General features: G+C 44.5%; 3 protein-coding genes across 7 annotated transcripts; 2 read left to right on the top strand and 1 right to left on the bottom strand.

The window, feature by feature from the left end:
* Positions 1-337: 337 nt before the first annotated feature.
* LOC120834544 (transcriptional repressor CTCF) lies at positions 338-6,156 on the bottom strand. 4 transcript variants are annotated; one of them, XM_040202594.2, is made up of 13 exons: positions 5,993-6,156; positions 4,742-5,011; positions 4,472-4,654; positions 3,991-4,378; positions 3,736-3,906; positions 3,424-3,557; positions 3,225-3,345; positions 2,992-3,141; positions 2,718-2,878; positions 2,459-2,641; positions 2,227-2,356; positions 1,964-2,107; positions 338-1,795 (listed from the first exon to the last, which is right to left on the bottom strand). In XM_040202594.2, the coding sequence occupies exons 2-13, from the start codon at positions 4,985-4,987 to the stop codon at positions 1,536-1,538; spliced, it is 2,271 nt and encodes a 756-aa protein (XP_040058528.1). In that variant the 5' UTR covers positions 4,988-5,011; positions 5,993-6,156; the 3' UTR covers positions 338-1,535. The 4 variants fall into 4 exon arrangements, with proteins under 4 accessions (XP_040058528.1, XP_077940967.1, XP_040058532.1 ...); XM_078084841.1 differs by having other exon boundaries at positions 5,917-6,126; XM_040202598.2 differs by lacking the exon at positions 5,993-6,156 and adding an exon at positions 5,275-5,922.
* On the top strand, positions 6,141-12,187 carry LOC120832113 (uncharacterized). Of its 2 annotated transcripts, none has more exons than XM_040198171.2 (8): positions 6,141-7,937; positions 8,794-8,897; positions 9,025-9,487; positions 9,572-9,664; positions 9,750-9,786; positions 9,977-10,048; positions 10,132-11,457; positions 11,545-12,187. In XM_040198171.2, exons 1-8 carry the CDS (start codon positions 7,839-7,841, stop codon positions 11,826-11,828), a joined length of 2,478 nt encoding a protein of 825 aa, XP_040054105.2. In that variant the 5' UTR covers positions 6,141-7,838; the 3' UTR covers positions 11,829-12,187. The 2 variants fall into 2 exon arrangements, with proteins under 2 accessions (XP_040054105.2, XP_040054113.2); XM_040198179.2 differs by having other exon boundaries at positions 11,548-12,187.
* A 641-nt stretch (positions 12,188-12,828) lies between these two features.
* nudt21 (nudix hydrolase 21) lies at positions 12,829-15,439 on the top strand. The gene is made up of 6 exons (XM_040198227.2): positions 12,829-13,463; positions 14,057-14,257; positions 14,346-14,409; positions 14,499-14,588; positions 14,846-14,921; positions 15,059-15,439. Exons 1-6 carry the CDS (start codon positions 13,342-13,344, stop codon positions 15,208-15,210), a joined length of 705 nt encoding a protein of 234 aa, XP_040054161.1. The 5' UTR covers positions 12,829-13,341; the 3' UTR covers positions 15,211-15,439.
* Positions 15,440-15,644: the final 205 nt, after the last annotated feature.

Below are 15,644 nucleotides of genomic sequence, written 5' to 3' on the forward strand. Positions count from 1 at the left end.
GAGCCGACTGGGAACCAGAAGGGATCTATACGAGTGGGGCTCCATTCAATTCATTCAACTTTGACTTGCCGGCTGTGTGCCAGTCAAAGTCTCTGGATGCATTTTTCATGTAGGAGGAAAAAAAGAAGTGAATAACTTTAGATGGAAGCCAGGCAGCCTCCGCTCATGTAGAAGACAAGACTCCTAAACTGTGGCGAGATGAAAATGATCTTAAGTCACATCTCAGAGCTACACAGAAATAGGAATACAAAATTGAAAAATAAATTCTGGATGAAAATGTCATCGATCAGACACTAGTGCGGAGAATACACATACGGTCACAGAAAAGAGACCTTGATATCAAGTAGTCCATTTAATAAAATAGATTTGCAAGCAAAATACACTGACATTTGTGTTGTTTCTCTGCTTTTTTTATGATAAACAATGCATCCAGACATAATTTCTTTCAGGGTTTGACCGTACTTCTAAAATGTTAAAATCTTCAAAACAGACTAATTTTAAATATCCATGATTGAACGGCAGAAGCCTAAAACTTAAGTCAGCTACTTAAAAAAGGTCGCAAAGTCCTAATTCTGTTCTCATATGCCAGTTATTCGAATGCCATTCAAGCTGCTACGTCGCATTGCCAATGGTACAAAAAAAAAAAACACCAAATAAAAACAACCTAAAGTGGAATGGCTACAAAAGGGAGCAAAACCAAGTTGATTCCTTGAACTCGGACAATGTTTGGTACACACAAGTAATCTAAAGGCGTTACAGTAGCAAGAAAGGATCATAAGAAGCAGTTGAATAAGCTATAAAAAAAAGAGAAAAAAAAATAGATTTGGATTTTTTTTTAAAGGAATTACTAAACACAAGAAGCCAAAATAAAACATTTTTTCTCTTAAAAAAGGTGGCCGTGATAAACAGCAGTATCATCTTCCTGAAAGTTGCCTCCGTGTCAGGGACTTACAACTTTGGCCTAAATGTACTTTTCCCCATTACAACTTTAAAAAGGATGCTTTTCATCTCCAATTTTTACCGGAGAGCAGTTTCCTTTCCAGCTGCACAGAATTATTCAGCGAGGATATTGAATGTTGCCTGAAAATACTTATAAAAAAAAGTTGTATAAAGTCCACATTATGGGTGAGACTGCTATCTAGTTACAACTTTTACTCACACAGGTGTATAAACAAGTAAAACATAAAAACAGGCTTAGAAAGAGATATTTTATAAAACAACATGCACCCAGTCTAGATTTAAGGAAGTCAGTCTACCACGTTAAACATATTTCATGGACTAGAACGCAGAAGGACTGAATCATAGATTTTATGATGTATATAAAAAAGTTCCCTACCACATAACAGCTAAAGATACTGCTGTCAATTACAGCCCCCCCCCCTAAATTAAAATGTACTGAAAAGCATTTTTAGGAAGGAAATCCACAATAATCCAACTCGTCAACACATGATGACAAAGCCAATCTTATATTACAATTAAAAATGACAACATGATTATGGATCTATGCGTGTTTACAGGCTCAACTCTCAAATCCATCACCGGTCCATCATGCTCAGGATCATCTCGGGAGTGAGGTCTCCATTCGGTGGGGCCTCAGACACCTCTGGTGCCGCCACCGCTTCCTGGGGCAACTCCTCCAGCTGGATGGTGGATTTCCCTTCACCGACCACAACCTCCTCTACAGCCCCATCAGTGGCCTCCTCCTGGTCATCGCGATCGACTCCAACCTCCTTCTTCACGATTATGTCATCCACTTCTCCAGTGACCTCGTCCTCCACGCGGATGATGGCAGCCGCTGTTAAGAGTTTCAGGTCAGACTTGGGTACTATGAGCCAGAAATATTAATTTAACATAAAAAAGGAGGGGTTGATTTTTTGTTGGTCTGATCATTGGCAGCTGTGGAGTCTATGTGGCTCAGAAGCGTGCACAACAACAACCTAAAAGCATTGGTTGCGAAACTTACTGTTTGGCTTATTCTTTGGGGGCCGTCCACGTTTCCTCTTGACTGGTGGCTCCACGGGGGCCGGTATAGGGACAACTGGTGGGTCCTGTTCCACCTCAAGCTCACTCAGCTCCTCTTCCTCCTCTACCTCATCCAGCTCATCTTCTACAAGTGACAGCGGAGGGACACAAGCAGATTACAGAATAGAACAACCACAACCAAAATTAATTGTGTCCTGGTTGGTGCTCTGGCACAAATCTTTAGCGTTACTACATATACAATACCTGTATCATCATCGTCCCTCCTGGTCTGCATCTTCCTCTTCCTGCCCCGACGAGCCTTTTTGGGGGCAGGAGTTCCATTCTCTTCTTCAATCTCACCCGAGCAGTTTTCGGTATGGCGAAGCATGGTGTTCTGTGGAGCGCACACAAACATCAGAACTCATTCCCATTCTGTAAAAAGGCAGGTGTGTGTGTGTGTAACAAAACAGTGCTATAAATCAGAACTCGGCCCTACCCTGCGGGTGAACGTCTTGTTGCACTTGCTGCAAACGAAGGCCGTTGGCACAAAGTTGGGATCGTGGTAGCGCTTGAAGTGCATGTCCAGGAGCTGCTTCTGCCTAAAGGTTTTATCACACTGACTGCAGGCAAACGGCTTCTCCCCAGTGTGGGTACGCTTGTGCATTACCATGTGGCGCTCCTATGAGGCAATACGTCAGAGATAAAGTCATTGAGCATGAAGACAAATGGAGACCATCATATTCCACTTGACACACCTGTCTGCAGCAGTAGTCACACTGCTCACACTTGAAGCGTTTCTCGTTCTTGTGGGTCTTCTGGTGTTGGATGAGAGCGTAACGCTCGTGAAACACAGCGTCGCAGTAACGGCATTTCTTTCCCTTCTCAAGAAACGAGTGCTGCTTCCGCAGGTGAACACCTGAGATCGAAGAAATTAAAATCAGTTACTCATTGTGCAAGTGCAACAAAAACTAATTATTTTTTTTACTTTGAAGTTAAACGTAATTTTAAAAATGGCAACACACAACTAACCCAGGTCACTTTTGCGTGCGATGACAGTATCACAGTGTGGGCAGTGGAACTTGGCCACGTTCTCTGTGTGTTTCTGCAGAATATGCATCTTCATGGTGCCGCTTTGTGTGAAGCGGGCATGGCAGATGTAGCACTCGTACGGCTTTTCACCTGCACCAAAGGGGATAGAATTCAGTTCGTTGGGTAGTCTTCTCAGACTGGGAGCAAACTTTCTTGATGAGCAAGTAGGTTACCCGAGTGCGTCCTCATGTGCCTCTTCAGCTTGTAAGTGTCTCTGCTAGCATAGCTGCACAGACTGCACTGGAAGGGTCGCTCCCCAGTGTGAGAGCGAATGTGCCTCTTCAACTTACTCACCTACAAATAAAAGACAGCAAAATGAGTAAATGAAAGATTAACTGAGTCCTTAACACAGAACAACATGTGGTCACATACCTCCACGCTGCAATAGTCACACATGGAGCACTTGAAGGGCTTCTCGTGCGTGTGTTTGTAGCGACGGTGACGCACCAACTCACCGCTGGTCACAAACGCCATGTCACAATCTGTACACTTGTGTGGCCTAGTGCCTATAGAAATAAGAGGGACGGGAGAATAAAGAGACGCCATTTATTAACACAACATTTAAAAGATATATAATCTTATAAAATCCAGTTAGTTCTTCAACCAGCCAGTTACAAGAATCCGTAACCCAGAATTATTAGAAACTGTAGCAAAATGTTAACATAAATATGGTTTCTGCATTACCTGTGTGTGTATTGAGGTGGTTTCTCAGCAGTGTGACAGTTCGAAATGCTCGTCCACACAAGTGACATTTATGCGGTCGCTCATCTGTGTGGCTCTTCATGTGTCGGTCAAGGTTGGAGCGCCGAGGACAGGTGTAGCTACACAACTCGCACTGGAAAGTCTTCTTCACACCTGGACATGAGTATAGGTTTATAACAACATACACGTTTTTTTGGCATCATGTAGAGATATTTACAGACAAGGTATCAAACAAACCTTTTTTCTTGATCTTGGTGGGCTTTGGTGGCTTCATGTTGCCCACAACCTTCTCAGCATTCACTTCTGACAGCATCCCCTCCTGCTGCTCTTCTTCAAAGTCGTACACGGAAACATCCATGTCACGATTGCCCTCTCCATAGCGCAGGCGGCTCTTCTTTCCTTTCTTCCCTTTATTCCGTAGACTGCTGATGGGCTGGTAGTCTGGGTCTTTAGACCATTCTGGGTCTTCTTCTAGAGGCACAGTGGCTTCTACTTCTGCTGGCTCTTCTTCCTCTTCCGCCCCCTCCTCCTCCTCACCCCTCACCTCTAGAAGCTCGTCGTGGTCTGCCTCCATCTCCTCTTGCTCTACAGTCTCAACTTCACCATTGGCACCCACTTTTACCACCTAAAAGAAAATATCACATCACATCAGACTCTTTACAACAAAAGTAGTCCACAGACTTCTCAAGCTGCAGAGCAGCCCAGAATCCCTCCTTACCTGGAAGCCCTCAGGCAAGGGAAGAGTGTGACAGATAACCGGATCTGCGTCCTTGTTAGCAGTTGATGCATCCACATAGGTGGCTTGAAGCCCCTCAACAGTTGCCCTTGTGACAGGTACCTGCACCAGCTGAAGCTGACCAAGACCCAACGCTGCTCCGGTCTGCTCCTCCATGTTTACCACCTACATGGGAAAAAATAACATGTCCAAACATGGTCAGTAACTGATCAAGGCACCGTAGATGAGATTGAACTTTATCGCTTGACCAACCTGCAGCGTGATGATCTGTCCCTCATCTCCGCCAGTAACAGTCACTGTGCCGCCGCCCTCCAGCACCTCCGTCTTCATTTGCAGCAGAGTCGGATCAAGAGCGTCCATCACCACCATCCCCATGTCGTCGACCACCTCCCCATGTGTAGCTATGACGGCCCCTTGTATCAAACCCTCTCCACCGTCCTGCTGGACCTTTCCATCAGCAACTTGTGTGGTCTCCATGGAAACAACCTCTCCCTCCATGGCAACGGCCAATTAACAGCCTTACTAAAGAAGACAGAAGTTGGAAAATTATTTGATTTTTGATTAACTGAATGTGTGACCATTTGATGACCCAGATCAAATAATACTTTCTGCTCAGCATAGCGCATTTCCCACATACATTCAGTATAAAAAAAGACTCCCAACTACAAGTCCTTGTGGGGTCGACTAGCTCAATCCTAAATATACCGGTCGATACATGAACATGACTGCTTTCATTGACCGACTCTTAACACCAAAGCAAACACAAGGACGGACCCCTGACTCACCTGACCGGGCAAAGGAGAGCATGAGTCAGACTAACTAGTAGCTGCAGGTTGGAGCACAACTTAAGTGAACGAAAAGTTTGCGAGGAAGCAAACCGCGCGAGTCTAGCAGGTGTAGCTCCACCAGATGGTGGAGCAGGGCAGCGAGGTACGGATTCAACTTTAGAAAAGCGGGCGTTTAACGTAAAGTTGGCGTTACGTCTTCCTGTGTTGATGAGACAATGATAGCGCTCGACCGCGCTATCGATACTTCGGGGTCACGCGTTGCACCGTTTCAGGAACATTTGAACGTTTATTTTTTTCCCAATCCCACGATTCAGTTTCCACGGTTAAAAAACTAGCGCGTTGTTTAAGCTACAAAGTATTCACACGTCCACTCGGGTTCGTGAACACGGGAGGCGCGAGCGCGTCTGAAAACAGGAAACAAAGGGCACGATAAGATGGACGTCGGGCCCGAACAAACTTAAAACAGAAATACAGAGAAATATAACCATCCCTGTGCAAATACCTCACAATATAGAACGACGGCACCGAACTGCTCAACGGAGACATAGAGTTACCGTTTATAGACAGATTTAGTGCGTTTTGGATAACGATAGAGGGAGACAAACACCCCCCGCCAGCCGCCCGGTCGGTAAGCCCTACCGTGACACCTAGAGGCCGGCGACGGCTCCTACAAAAACGTTTCCGTGTTCGGAAGAGAAGCGACAACTTCACTTACTCCCGAAAGCTTCTTTCCTTCGGTTATATCGAGCTGGATGTTCGCTGCATGGGGTCGTTGCCCTTCGTCCCGCCGTTAACGTCCGTGCGTCGCTGTGCGCCCGCACTAATAGTTTTCTCCCGCTTAGGAAGAGTGGGCCTTACACAAAATGGCGGCCGTTAAGTGCTGTTGCGCATGCGCGTCCACGGCACCCGGGGGAGTGAAGGGGAGGGGTCGAGCCGACACGGGGGGAGAGGGGGGGCTGGGCGCCAGATTTGAATTCCACAGTGGGCGTGGCCAAACGGAGAAATGGCGACGTTACAAACTGAACTGAGGGGTTGGTTGATTCGTGTTTTTTGGCAGATTTCTATTGCCGGGACGTGACTTCTGGAACCTCGTCAATTTCTATTCGTATTTAAATTGATTTTACAAGTAATTTGGTTGATTTTGGCAATTCATAAAATCTGTCACAAGAGGGCAGTGTGGATGGTGAAAGTTAGGTGTGGTGCAAGTCTAATACATCTCACCCCAATTAATTTTGTGGTTTTGTTGCACAATTGTATATGCAGGTAATCACCTGAATAATAGTGTGTTGCCACCCACTGGCAGCTAAAATTGTCATGTCACCATAGATCACTGCTGGTAGAGAAATGTAACTTAGCGGGAGGGCCCAACATCTTACTTTTATAACAGTTCTTCTTGGTACTTCTTGCCCCCGTATGTGCTGTCAGATAAATATAGTAGGTCACAGGTTATTTCTTACCCTGTTAGAAATAGTAAGGATGTTTTCCTCAAAAGTATTTCTATACGCAAACGCAAATTATAAGAATAAAATATTTAATGTTAAATTTGATATATTTTTACAACAGGAACGCAGTCAGCTATAATCCCATTAAAATCACCAGCATTCAGCATTTGTTACTGCTATTTGAATGAATATATTTTCATTTTCCATATTTTACGTGTGGGTGGCAATGTTACAATCTACCTATACTGCCTACTCCCAGACCAAAATAGCTGATGCCATATTACTCCTCGTGGAAAACCATGTGTTCAAAAGTGTAAAGAAAGTTATGTAAGAAGGGGAACAGTACTTTCAGAAAAACAGAAAAGAAAGATGATCAATAGAGAAATTGTGCAGAATTTGCCAATTTAACAGTCAATCTTTTAATCTTAAATAGCTTCTCATATCTACTAAAGCCAGAGTATGATACAGTCTCAAACAGGGAACTGAGTTGCCTTGTTTGAACATCAAATATTTAAAAATAATTCCCTTGAAACTCCTTTAATATGCACCCAGGGGAGTAGTATAATTAAGATATATACATAGACGTTTGTGCTTGTGGGTGTCGGCCTGTGTTTTATTTAATGCTTTCTGAGCAAATTGTACAGCTTAATACCAAGGCTATTCTCTGTCACCAATGAGACCACTTTTTTTTTAATTACAGCATTTTCTTTCCGCATATTAAATAAATTATTAATGTGTTATATAACCCAAAAGAACATGTTGTTCATTTCAGATATTTCGGCTGCAGCATCTCTTTGTGTATTTACTTGTCAGAGACCAGGATGCCTGGTTGAAAATGAAATGCCTTCGTGATCACCCCATTCCTTCATCTTTTTGCCTCATCTTATTTTATCATCATTATTTTCTCTCTTGGTTTTCCTCTTGAAAGGGAGGGGGCCAAGAAAAAAGAGAATCTGATGTCAAATCTGTCAGTCTAGCCAGCCGGGCCCCTCCTACCTCAGTGGAGGCATTACATACTGCTCCTGCTCCAGCTCTTAGCAACCGTGCCTCAGCAACAGAGCCACGGCAACAGAGCCACGGCAACAGAGCTCCACGGCAACAGCGTGCCGTGTCTCCCCAATGGAGCTGCCGTTGGGCGGACCAGCGCTCAGGCACTACACCCATAGCAGACCGAGACCTCACCGACAAAAACTGAACCATCGTCCCAGCAAACCACAGGTACTGTGAAGGAGGATGGGCGAGGTCTTTTTTTAAAGATGGGGTGTGAAAAAGGCGGCGTGTGTGTGTGTGTGTGTGTGTGTGAGGAGAGAAAATGGAAGGGAGGGAAAGAAGAGAGATGTAATAGGGTACAGAGGGGAGAGGCAGGGGGAAGGGAAGGATGGAGGGGGTGCGGTGTAAATGATGCTTGGTCCCTGCTTGAATGAGGGAGTCCCATTGTACCGGTCACCGGCTGTTTGATGAACACACACTTGGCATTTTGTGTGTGTAATAGCATCATGACAACGTACAAAGAGCAAGCGGCACCTTGGTCTGAATGTCTTCTCTTTCTCTCACTGAAAAAAAAAATGTATGTGATCATCTCCTATTTTCCACTGAGCTGGTCGTGTTGTCACAGAGCTATTAGGTTGTCGACACACAGTCACTCCCTTGAAGGGCCAGGGAGACTAAATACAAGCGATTCCCCAGACAGGATATCAGGTATCCGTGACTTCTGCAAAATGTGTGTTCTGGAGTTAACCTACTGGTTTGTATTACTATTGTGGCTACAGAACAGGATGATGTCACCCATTACAACTGCGGTTTTAGTATCATACCTACATTCTGCTAAATGAGTTATCTTGCTTTTATTCTGCATGTAAAATCCAGTGACACTCCCCCAGAATTGTACATTACTGAGCGATTGACTCCCAGGAGGCTGGTTTGAGGCATCGGATGAAAGATTCAAACCAAAATACCCCCCTATAGCAGAAAAATAAATAATAGTTCCAGAATGTGTTTTTTGAAAATGAAGGTTATGAAATATAAAGTTTGTTTCATCTTTAAGTGAAAAGTATTTTCTGTGTATGTGTTGTAGGAGACAATAATTGAGAGTGACAATGAAGTCCTTGAGCTCATGGGGAGAGTGGATGAAGGAGTTGAAGAGTTCTTTACCAAGAGAGTACTTCCTACTGATACACCGTGAGTGTCTGCCCAATTTTTCTCTTTATGGTTCCTTGATATTTAGCCAACCTGTAACTGCATTGATGCACAACAAATGAATGCATGCAGTATTTGTTCGATATACATTATATTATCCTGAATGTAGGGAAAATCAAGATGAGGAATCTATCACAGTGCACGAAGTGGCCCCTGCAAGCTCGGTTCCCTGTCCTCCCCCGACAAAAACCCTCAGGAGGAAGCTCGGTGATTTCTTTACACTCAAAAAGAGACGAGGTCTGAAATCCGAAACCAGTCAGGACGGGCGACCAAAAAAGACCTCCATCGCTGATCTCATCCGCCCGCTCAGGGAAGTCACCAGAGCTGAGAAAGAAAAGGATAAGGACCGCGTCAAGGAACACGACAAGGAAAATGAAAAGGAGAAAGCCAAAGAACATCCCGGTGCTGTTTCTGGAGAGTCGGCTGTTCAGGAGACCCCTGGTGCTCAGCTGAGGGGTGAAGTGGTGCCTCCCCGTCGAGCTCTAAGAGAGGGAAAGTCCCAGTCTCTCATCTTGCTGTCTGGATCATCAGCAGCAGCAGCAGGGACGGCCAATGCAAGAAACACTTCAAAGGTGGGTGCTAGTAGAGTTTCAGTCATATGTGCATTTAGATTTGTTTTAAAAATCACTCACTCACGCCGCTCTTGCTCATTTCAGAAACAGCTCGAAGGCCAACACAGCTTTGAACAGAAACTCCATCTCATGCTTCAACGTATTGGAGTTTCCAAAGCCCAGCCAGGGGGGACGCAGGTGGGTGAATGTGCACATCTAACTTTACAGATGTATGTACTGTAGGAGTCTGCAATAGTAATAAATACTTCCTTTCTTCTCGTAGAATCAGGAGGGAGAGATGAAAAAAGCAGAGTCTGAAGGTGTGTCTCTTTTTCTAATAGACGCTTTTTGCATTAGTGTTAAAATCATTATTCATCTTTGAAGTTGAGGAATTGTTTTTATTAGAAGGAGAGACTTTTTAACACGGAAAACTTTATCTTATCTCTTTGGGCTGATAAGACGTCTGTCAATCTAATAAAGTGACCTAATAGTGAATTAATTGTGCCTTAGGTACTATCATTGAAAGCAAACCTGAGCCACCTCCTACTTTCACAAAACCTCGAACGATGTCTGCGTCCTCAGGTAAAGCTCACTGACTGAACCATCTCACACAGTTTGTCTCTGACAGACAAAATAATTGCAAATACATCCCTTTTTTTCTGTAGATACAAGGCATCAAATTCGCTCAAGTGTTTCGGCACACGAGTCCGCTGGGAAACCCGCTTTGCTCCCAAAGCCCGTCATCAAACCGGGTCCGCCCCGCTCAACATCTGGTCGCAACACACCTGAGAATGAGTTAGCCCAAATACAGGAAGGAGAGTCAAACACACCCACTAAACTGAGCCCAAAAGCAGCTTCACCTGCACCTGCTGCTCCCGCACTCACTGCCCCCACCACTCCCACTGTACCGACGACCGCAAAGCCAGTCACCGACTCAACCCGATGTACAAGTACTGTTCCTCTCTCTGATACAGACATGGGCACCGACTCTGTCGACCCCAGTGTAGCAGCTACGACCCCCACCAATGTACCGGAGCCTGACAGCGAGCCTCCAGTCCTTGAAGCTAATGGTACTACCCCTGAACTGCCCACCTCCACCTTTCCAACAACCCTTTCGAGCACTACTACACCCACAGAGCCCCCCGCCACTGTTTCTGTTTCCGAGTCCATCGCCCCATGTCTCTCTGTCACCTCCACGTTGGAGACAATTTCTGCTCCCGGCAATGAAAGTTCAGTTTCCACAACATCAACAAATCTGTCAACTAAATTGACTTTCCCAGAGCCAAATGGTGTCCTCCTGGTCGACGCTGCTCCGGCTGCTTGTGGTGATGCAGCTATTTCTGCCATCCCCACAGCTTCTTCACCCTCCGCCAGCATGTCAGAGATGCCCCCATGCGTGTCTTCCACCGTCACTTCAGTAACTGGAGCTCGTAAGGATGCAACTTCCTCTGTAACATCGGTCACTGAAACAACATCTCCACCTCCAAGTCCTTACATTACAACTGTGGTTTCACCCGTCGCCTCCATTACCTCCTCTTCCATTCTGACCCCTTCTGCCCTTCCTCCGACCATCTCCACCTCTTCCATTACAATTACAAGCCCTACAACCAGCGACTGCATGAACTCTCTCTCTACATCCACCATTCCTCACCCAGCCTCACCCAGCCCTGCTGAAACCTCCGTTCCTTCCACTTCAACCAGTGAAACAAACCCCACTGACACCACCTCCACCGCCACCAGTTTATACCGCGCAGATACCACTTCCACCACCAGTTCAGCTAATGCTGCTGCAATTTGCTCTCCACTTATGACTGACTCAGACCCGCTGTTTACCTACGACGCAAACACCACTCTCCCACCCACTATTGATAACTTGAGTGCTGCTGCTCACCATTTGACGAGTCCAGCCCTTTCTAGTGATAATACCAATCAAGATTTGCAGACATCTCGTGAAGAAAGACCCAGTGTAGAACCTGCCGAAAATGGCACAGGTAAGCTTTGAGTTCTGTGAGTAAGTCTTGTATATAATCCTTTGCCTTAACATCCATGTTAAATGCATTTTTTATGTATCTCATCAGCAGATGAAAAGGTTAAGATGGTTCAAAAGAGCAAGCAAAGTGAGATGGATGAGTGCAAGAAAGTTGTCGACGGCGGGAAGGAGAACAAAAACGAAAACGAGAAAGCCGTTCTCACTGCCAACGCTGAAGTTAGGCTACAGGAAGAGCGGGACGAAAATGTGACACCTGACGAAGACACAATGAAATCAGTTGGAACGGTGGAACCTGCATCAGGGAAAGATGGTGAGCTGTGCAGAAACAAGGAGGAGATAGAAGGTCAAAAACAAGAACAGGGTGAGGAGTAACTAAAAAATGTTTTAAATTGCTAAACACGGGACCAACTACTGTGACGGTGCAGGAGAGACAACAGTTAAGGTTAAAGGGGGGAGGGGGAGACGATCCATGGCACTTTCTACAGGGACCACCACATTGCAGCAGGACACCACGAAGGGTGCGCCACTGAACCAAATGACTGGTATCCCCTTGGTGTGATGTAATCAACAATTCCAGCAGTGTCTTTGTCCTTTTTTAACTTATGTTCAAAATTTTTTGCATTGCACGTATGATTATGTACCATAAGAAAAGTACTGTGGTAAAATACACCATGTTTACAATAGATGGATAAGAGACATAGTTATGAATATTAAATGGAATATTGAATTAACAGATCGTTTGCCCCTTTTTGAGTCAATATATTATTTCTAACAAATTCATTTTTATCTGACAGGAAAATCTTCACTCAAGGTACACTTGCTTGCTAATTCGGGAGCCCATGGTCTTCCTCGGTTGCCATGGAGATATCTCAGTTGTTATCACAGTTGGTTATATCATTGCCACTGTTACAATAACGCCATTTGGTGCCAGAGAAGCCTGAGAAGCCTGAGCAAACTCCATCTGCTAAGGAGGACGATATGCAAGACCTTGAGTGAAGGGTTTTTTGTCTGTTCCAAAGCTCAAGAATGAACCTTCATGATGACATCAATTTAAGCCTCTTTGGATTTGAAATGTTAATACATTTTATTTATTCTAATATGATATAACATACATCTGCAATAGACCAGGCAGAATATATAGAAATATATATAATTGGAAGCATGCTAGATTAAACTGCATTTCATCAATTTCATGGCAGTTTTCAAGTTGATTCTAAAGTCATATTTTATTAATTTTTCACCGCACTGCTGTACCTGCAGCAGAGCTCAAATAACAATTACGTCTCATCTTTATCCAAACCAATTTTTCAGTTGTTATCAGTCAAATCCTTCCTATAAAGGCTAACATTATTTAACTGTTTTGTAATGTTGTTGTTGAATTGTTCTTTAATTAATTAATCTTCTTTTAGATTAATTTTTTTAACAGACCCATGTACATGAGAGGCCAACACAAAGACCTTCTGGCATGAGAGTGAAAACAATTAAAGCACAGGGAGTTTTATTTTAGGTGCCATTAATGTACAAAGACAAAGAACATGCACTTTCCTTATAGAACGCTATATTTACATCAGAAACACGCAGGAGACTTGATTTCGACGTACGTTCAAGCCGCTTGTATCCGATTCAGAAAGGAAAGGAAACCAAGACAGACGTTCATCACCCCCACCGGCAGGGGGCGCTGGCGCGGACACCCTCCACAAAGACGCACTTCCCCCGGAAAAGGGAGGACCGACGAGGGAAACGACGGCCGAGGAGGAACCCCGTTCTCGCTGATCGTTCGCACAAGTGTGAAGCCTCTCTTCGTCTATTTAGATAAACCCCCGTAACGCCGCCACCGGAGGTCCATTCGCCGGAGGATCGAGCCTCGCCGCGCACGCCTCAAGAGATGTCGGTCGCGCCTCCCAGCCGCTCGGCCGCCGGCTGGCCGCGCGGCGGAGCCGTTCAGTTTGGGAACAAATACATCAGCGGGCCCGCGAAGGCGCTTTCCCTCGAGAGGACCATCAACCTGTGAGTCCGCCCGTGCGCGTGCGTTAAATACGGCTCCCACCGGTGCATAAAAGGGGCGCACGTTGAGTTCGTTAACAAAGACCGACGGCGTGGTCTCGCTAGCTTAGATGTTTTTTTTATTGTTTTGGGGGGGGCCGGCATGTTTTTTTGCGCCAAGGATACGGATCACGTCAAACGCTACACAATGCATCGGTGAACGGGATGCGGCGTTTGGGTTCGATGCTCTCCAAGAATTTCTCAGAAATGTTGGTTTAAATATATATGAATAAAAAAATAAATACATTTTAGATACCCCACACTTCAGCTCCTCCCTTATGACTGTTTCCTTTGTCTTCTATTATATGAAACTAAGGCTCTTTTGTTTCTAGTCCGCTGGTCAAGAAAAGCATGCAGTCCTTTGCTTTTTTTATTATTTATATTTGCGTTTTATTAAGTTGCTATTATTCACCGTTTAAAGTGAAAATTAGTTAGTCAATAGGTGGTAGAATCAATTGAAAGTAATTGTTTGTTGCAGGCTTAAATCAACATTGAACAGTACACACTATTGAGTTCTGATCATGCTTAATGGCGTTTCATGTTTGTTTGTACTCCAGGTACCCTCTAACCAACTACACCTTTGGAACCAAGGAGCCTCTGTACGAGAAGGACAGCTCTGTGGCTGCCCGCTTCCAGCGGATGCGTGAAGAGTTTGATAAAATGGGAATGCGGAGGACAGTGGAGGGTGTTCTCATTGTCCATGAACACCGGCTGCCTCACGTGTTACTGCTGCAGCTGGGCACCACTTTCTTCAAACTGTGAGTAGTTGATGTTCAGAGGCTCCTGCGTGAAGCGGTGGAAGCGTTTTTCTTTTGACCGAACTGATGGTTTGCTTCTATCCTGCAGGCCCGGTGGAGAGTTGAGTCCTGGAGAAGATGAGGTGGAGGGTCTGAAACGCCTGATGACCGAGGTGGCTGCATCACAGTTGCAAAGTTGAAGCTTCTTGGTGCCGTGGTGGATTGTTGAGTTTACACATGTTCATTTTTGTTTTGACATTAGATCCTTGGAAGGCAAGATGGCGTGAAGCAAGACTGGGTGATTGACGACTGTATCGGCAATTGGTGGCGCCCGAACTTTGAGCCTCCACAGGTTGGTGCAAACATGACAGTGAAATGTTCTGAGGGGTCAATTAATTTAATAAACAATTTTTGTAGATGTTATTTTCAATATTTGAATGGAAATCAGTGTGGTATTAACAAAGAGGAGGTGATTTAGCTTTTTTTATTCATTCAGGAGGAAACGCCAGAATGCACTTTGAATTACAAGCTGATGTTGCATGTTTAAGTCACAATGTACTTTATATCTGTGCACTGATGTGAACTCATCCAAAGATGTTTGTCTTGCAGTATCCGTATATTCCAGCTCACATCACTAAACCCAAGGAGCATAAGAAGCTATTCCTGGTTCAGTTGCAGGAAAAAGGTCAGTATATAACAGCATTACATGTGAAATGATTGCATGTTAGCATTGATTTTTAGTAAAGAATAAAGTTCGGGGAGACGTGTGGATAAATATTGCATTGGTTCTTGTTTGTAAATCTGTGATTCATGTTTCTGCAGCGCTGTTTGCCGTCCCCAAGAACTATAAACTGGTGGCAGCACCTTTGTTTGAACTGTATGACAACGCTCCTGGATATGGACCAATCATTTCCAGTCTTCCGCAGCTTTTGAGCAGGTATAGTTTATGTCATTGTGGAACGAGCCTGAATTGAAATGAAACACTTGTATTTTTCTTTTCTTTTCTCTTTTTTGACTGTCATTGGCTTAATTATAAACAGTAGGGTTGAAATCAAATATCCTCGCGAGAACTGTCCATACCAAGGATTTGCTATGTACAACCGCTGACAAATCTGTATACTCTGTAACTTTTCTAACAAATCAATCGGCTTGTATTGTTCATGTTTTGAAATGTAACATAATAAACATTTGTATCAACACCAATTAACAGTGGAAGCACATTGGTTTAAATACTTTCATATTTGCAAAGTTCGAAGGCTGCAGATAAAGATAATAATTTAAAAAAACAATTATGAAGTTATGTATGCAGGCGTATGTCCCTTATCCACATTGCATTCCCCTCCAATGGCCCAGTAACAAATTCAGGTGTGAGTTTTGTGAGACATTTTGACTTTAAATGACTTAAAAC

The sequence above is a fragment of the Gasterosteus aculeatus genome, chromosome 12 (genome assembly GCF_964276395.1).
Source record: "Gasterosteus aculeatus chromosome 12, fGasAcu3.hap1.1, whole genome shotgun sequence".
Lineage (NCBI taxonomy): Eukaryota > Metazoa > Chordata > Actinopteri > Perciformes > Gasterosteidae > Gasterosteus > Gasterosteus aculeatus.

What these genes read in the sequence shown, in the direction of transcription:
- nudt21 (XM_040198227.2), top strand. Translation starts at nt 13,342, where the DNA reads ATGTCGGTCGCGCCTCCCAGCCGCTCGGCCGCCGGCTGGCCGCGCGGC. An exon ending in CTCGAGAGGACCATCAACCT is followed by an intron (nt 13,464 to 14,056) that starts GTGAGTCCGCCC and finishes TTTGTACTCCAG; the next exon opens with GTACCCTCTAACCAACTACA. An exon ending in GGCACCACTTTCTTCAAACT is followed by an intron (nt 14,258 to 14,345) that starts GTGAGTAGTTGA and finishes TCTATCCTGCAG; the next exon opens with GCCCGGTGGAGAGTTGAGTC.
- LOC120834544 (XM_040202594.2), bottom strand. Translation starts at nt 4,987, where the DNA reads ATGGAGGGAGAGGTTGTTTCCATGGAGACCACACAAGTTGCTGATGGA. An exon ending in CACCAAGATCAAGAAAAAAG is followed by an intron (nt 3,907 to 3,990) that starts GTTTGTTTGATA and finishes ACTCATGTCCAG; the next exon opens with GTGTGAAGAAGACTTTCCAG. An exon ending in GAGGGACGATGATGATACAG is followed by an intron (nt 2,108 to 2,226) that starts GTATTGTATATG and finishes TGTCACTTGTAG; the next exon opens with AAGATGAGCTGGATGAGGTA.
- LOC120832113 (XM_040198171.2), top strand. Translation starts at nt 7,839, where the DNA reads ATGGAGCTGCCGTTGGGCGGACCAGCGCTCAGGCACTACACCCATAGC. An exon ending in ATGCAAGAAACACTTCAAAG is followed by an intron (nt 9,488 to 9,571) that starts GTGGGTGCTAGT and finishes TGCTCATTTCAG; the next exon opens with AAACAGCTCGAAGGCCAACA. An exon ending in AACGATGTCTGCGTCCTCAG is followed by an intron (nt 10,049 to 10,131) that starts GTAAAGCTCACT and finishes TTTTTTCTGTAG; the next exon opens with ATACAAGGCATCAAATTCGC.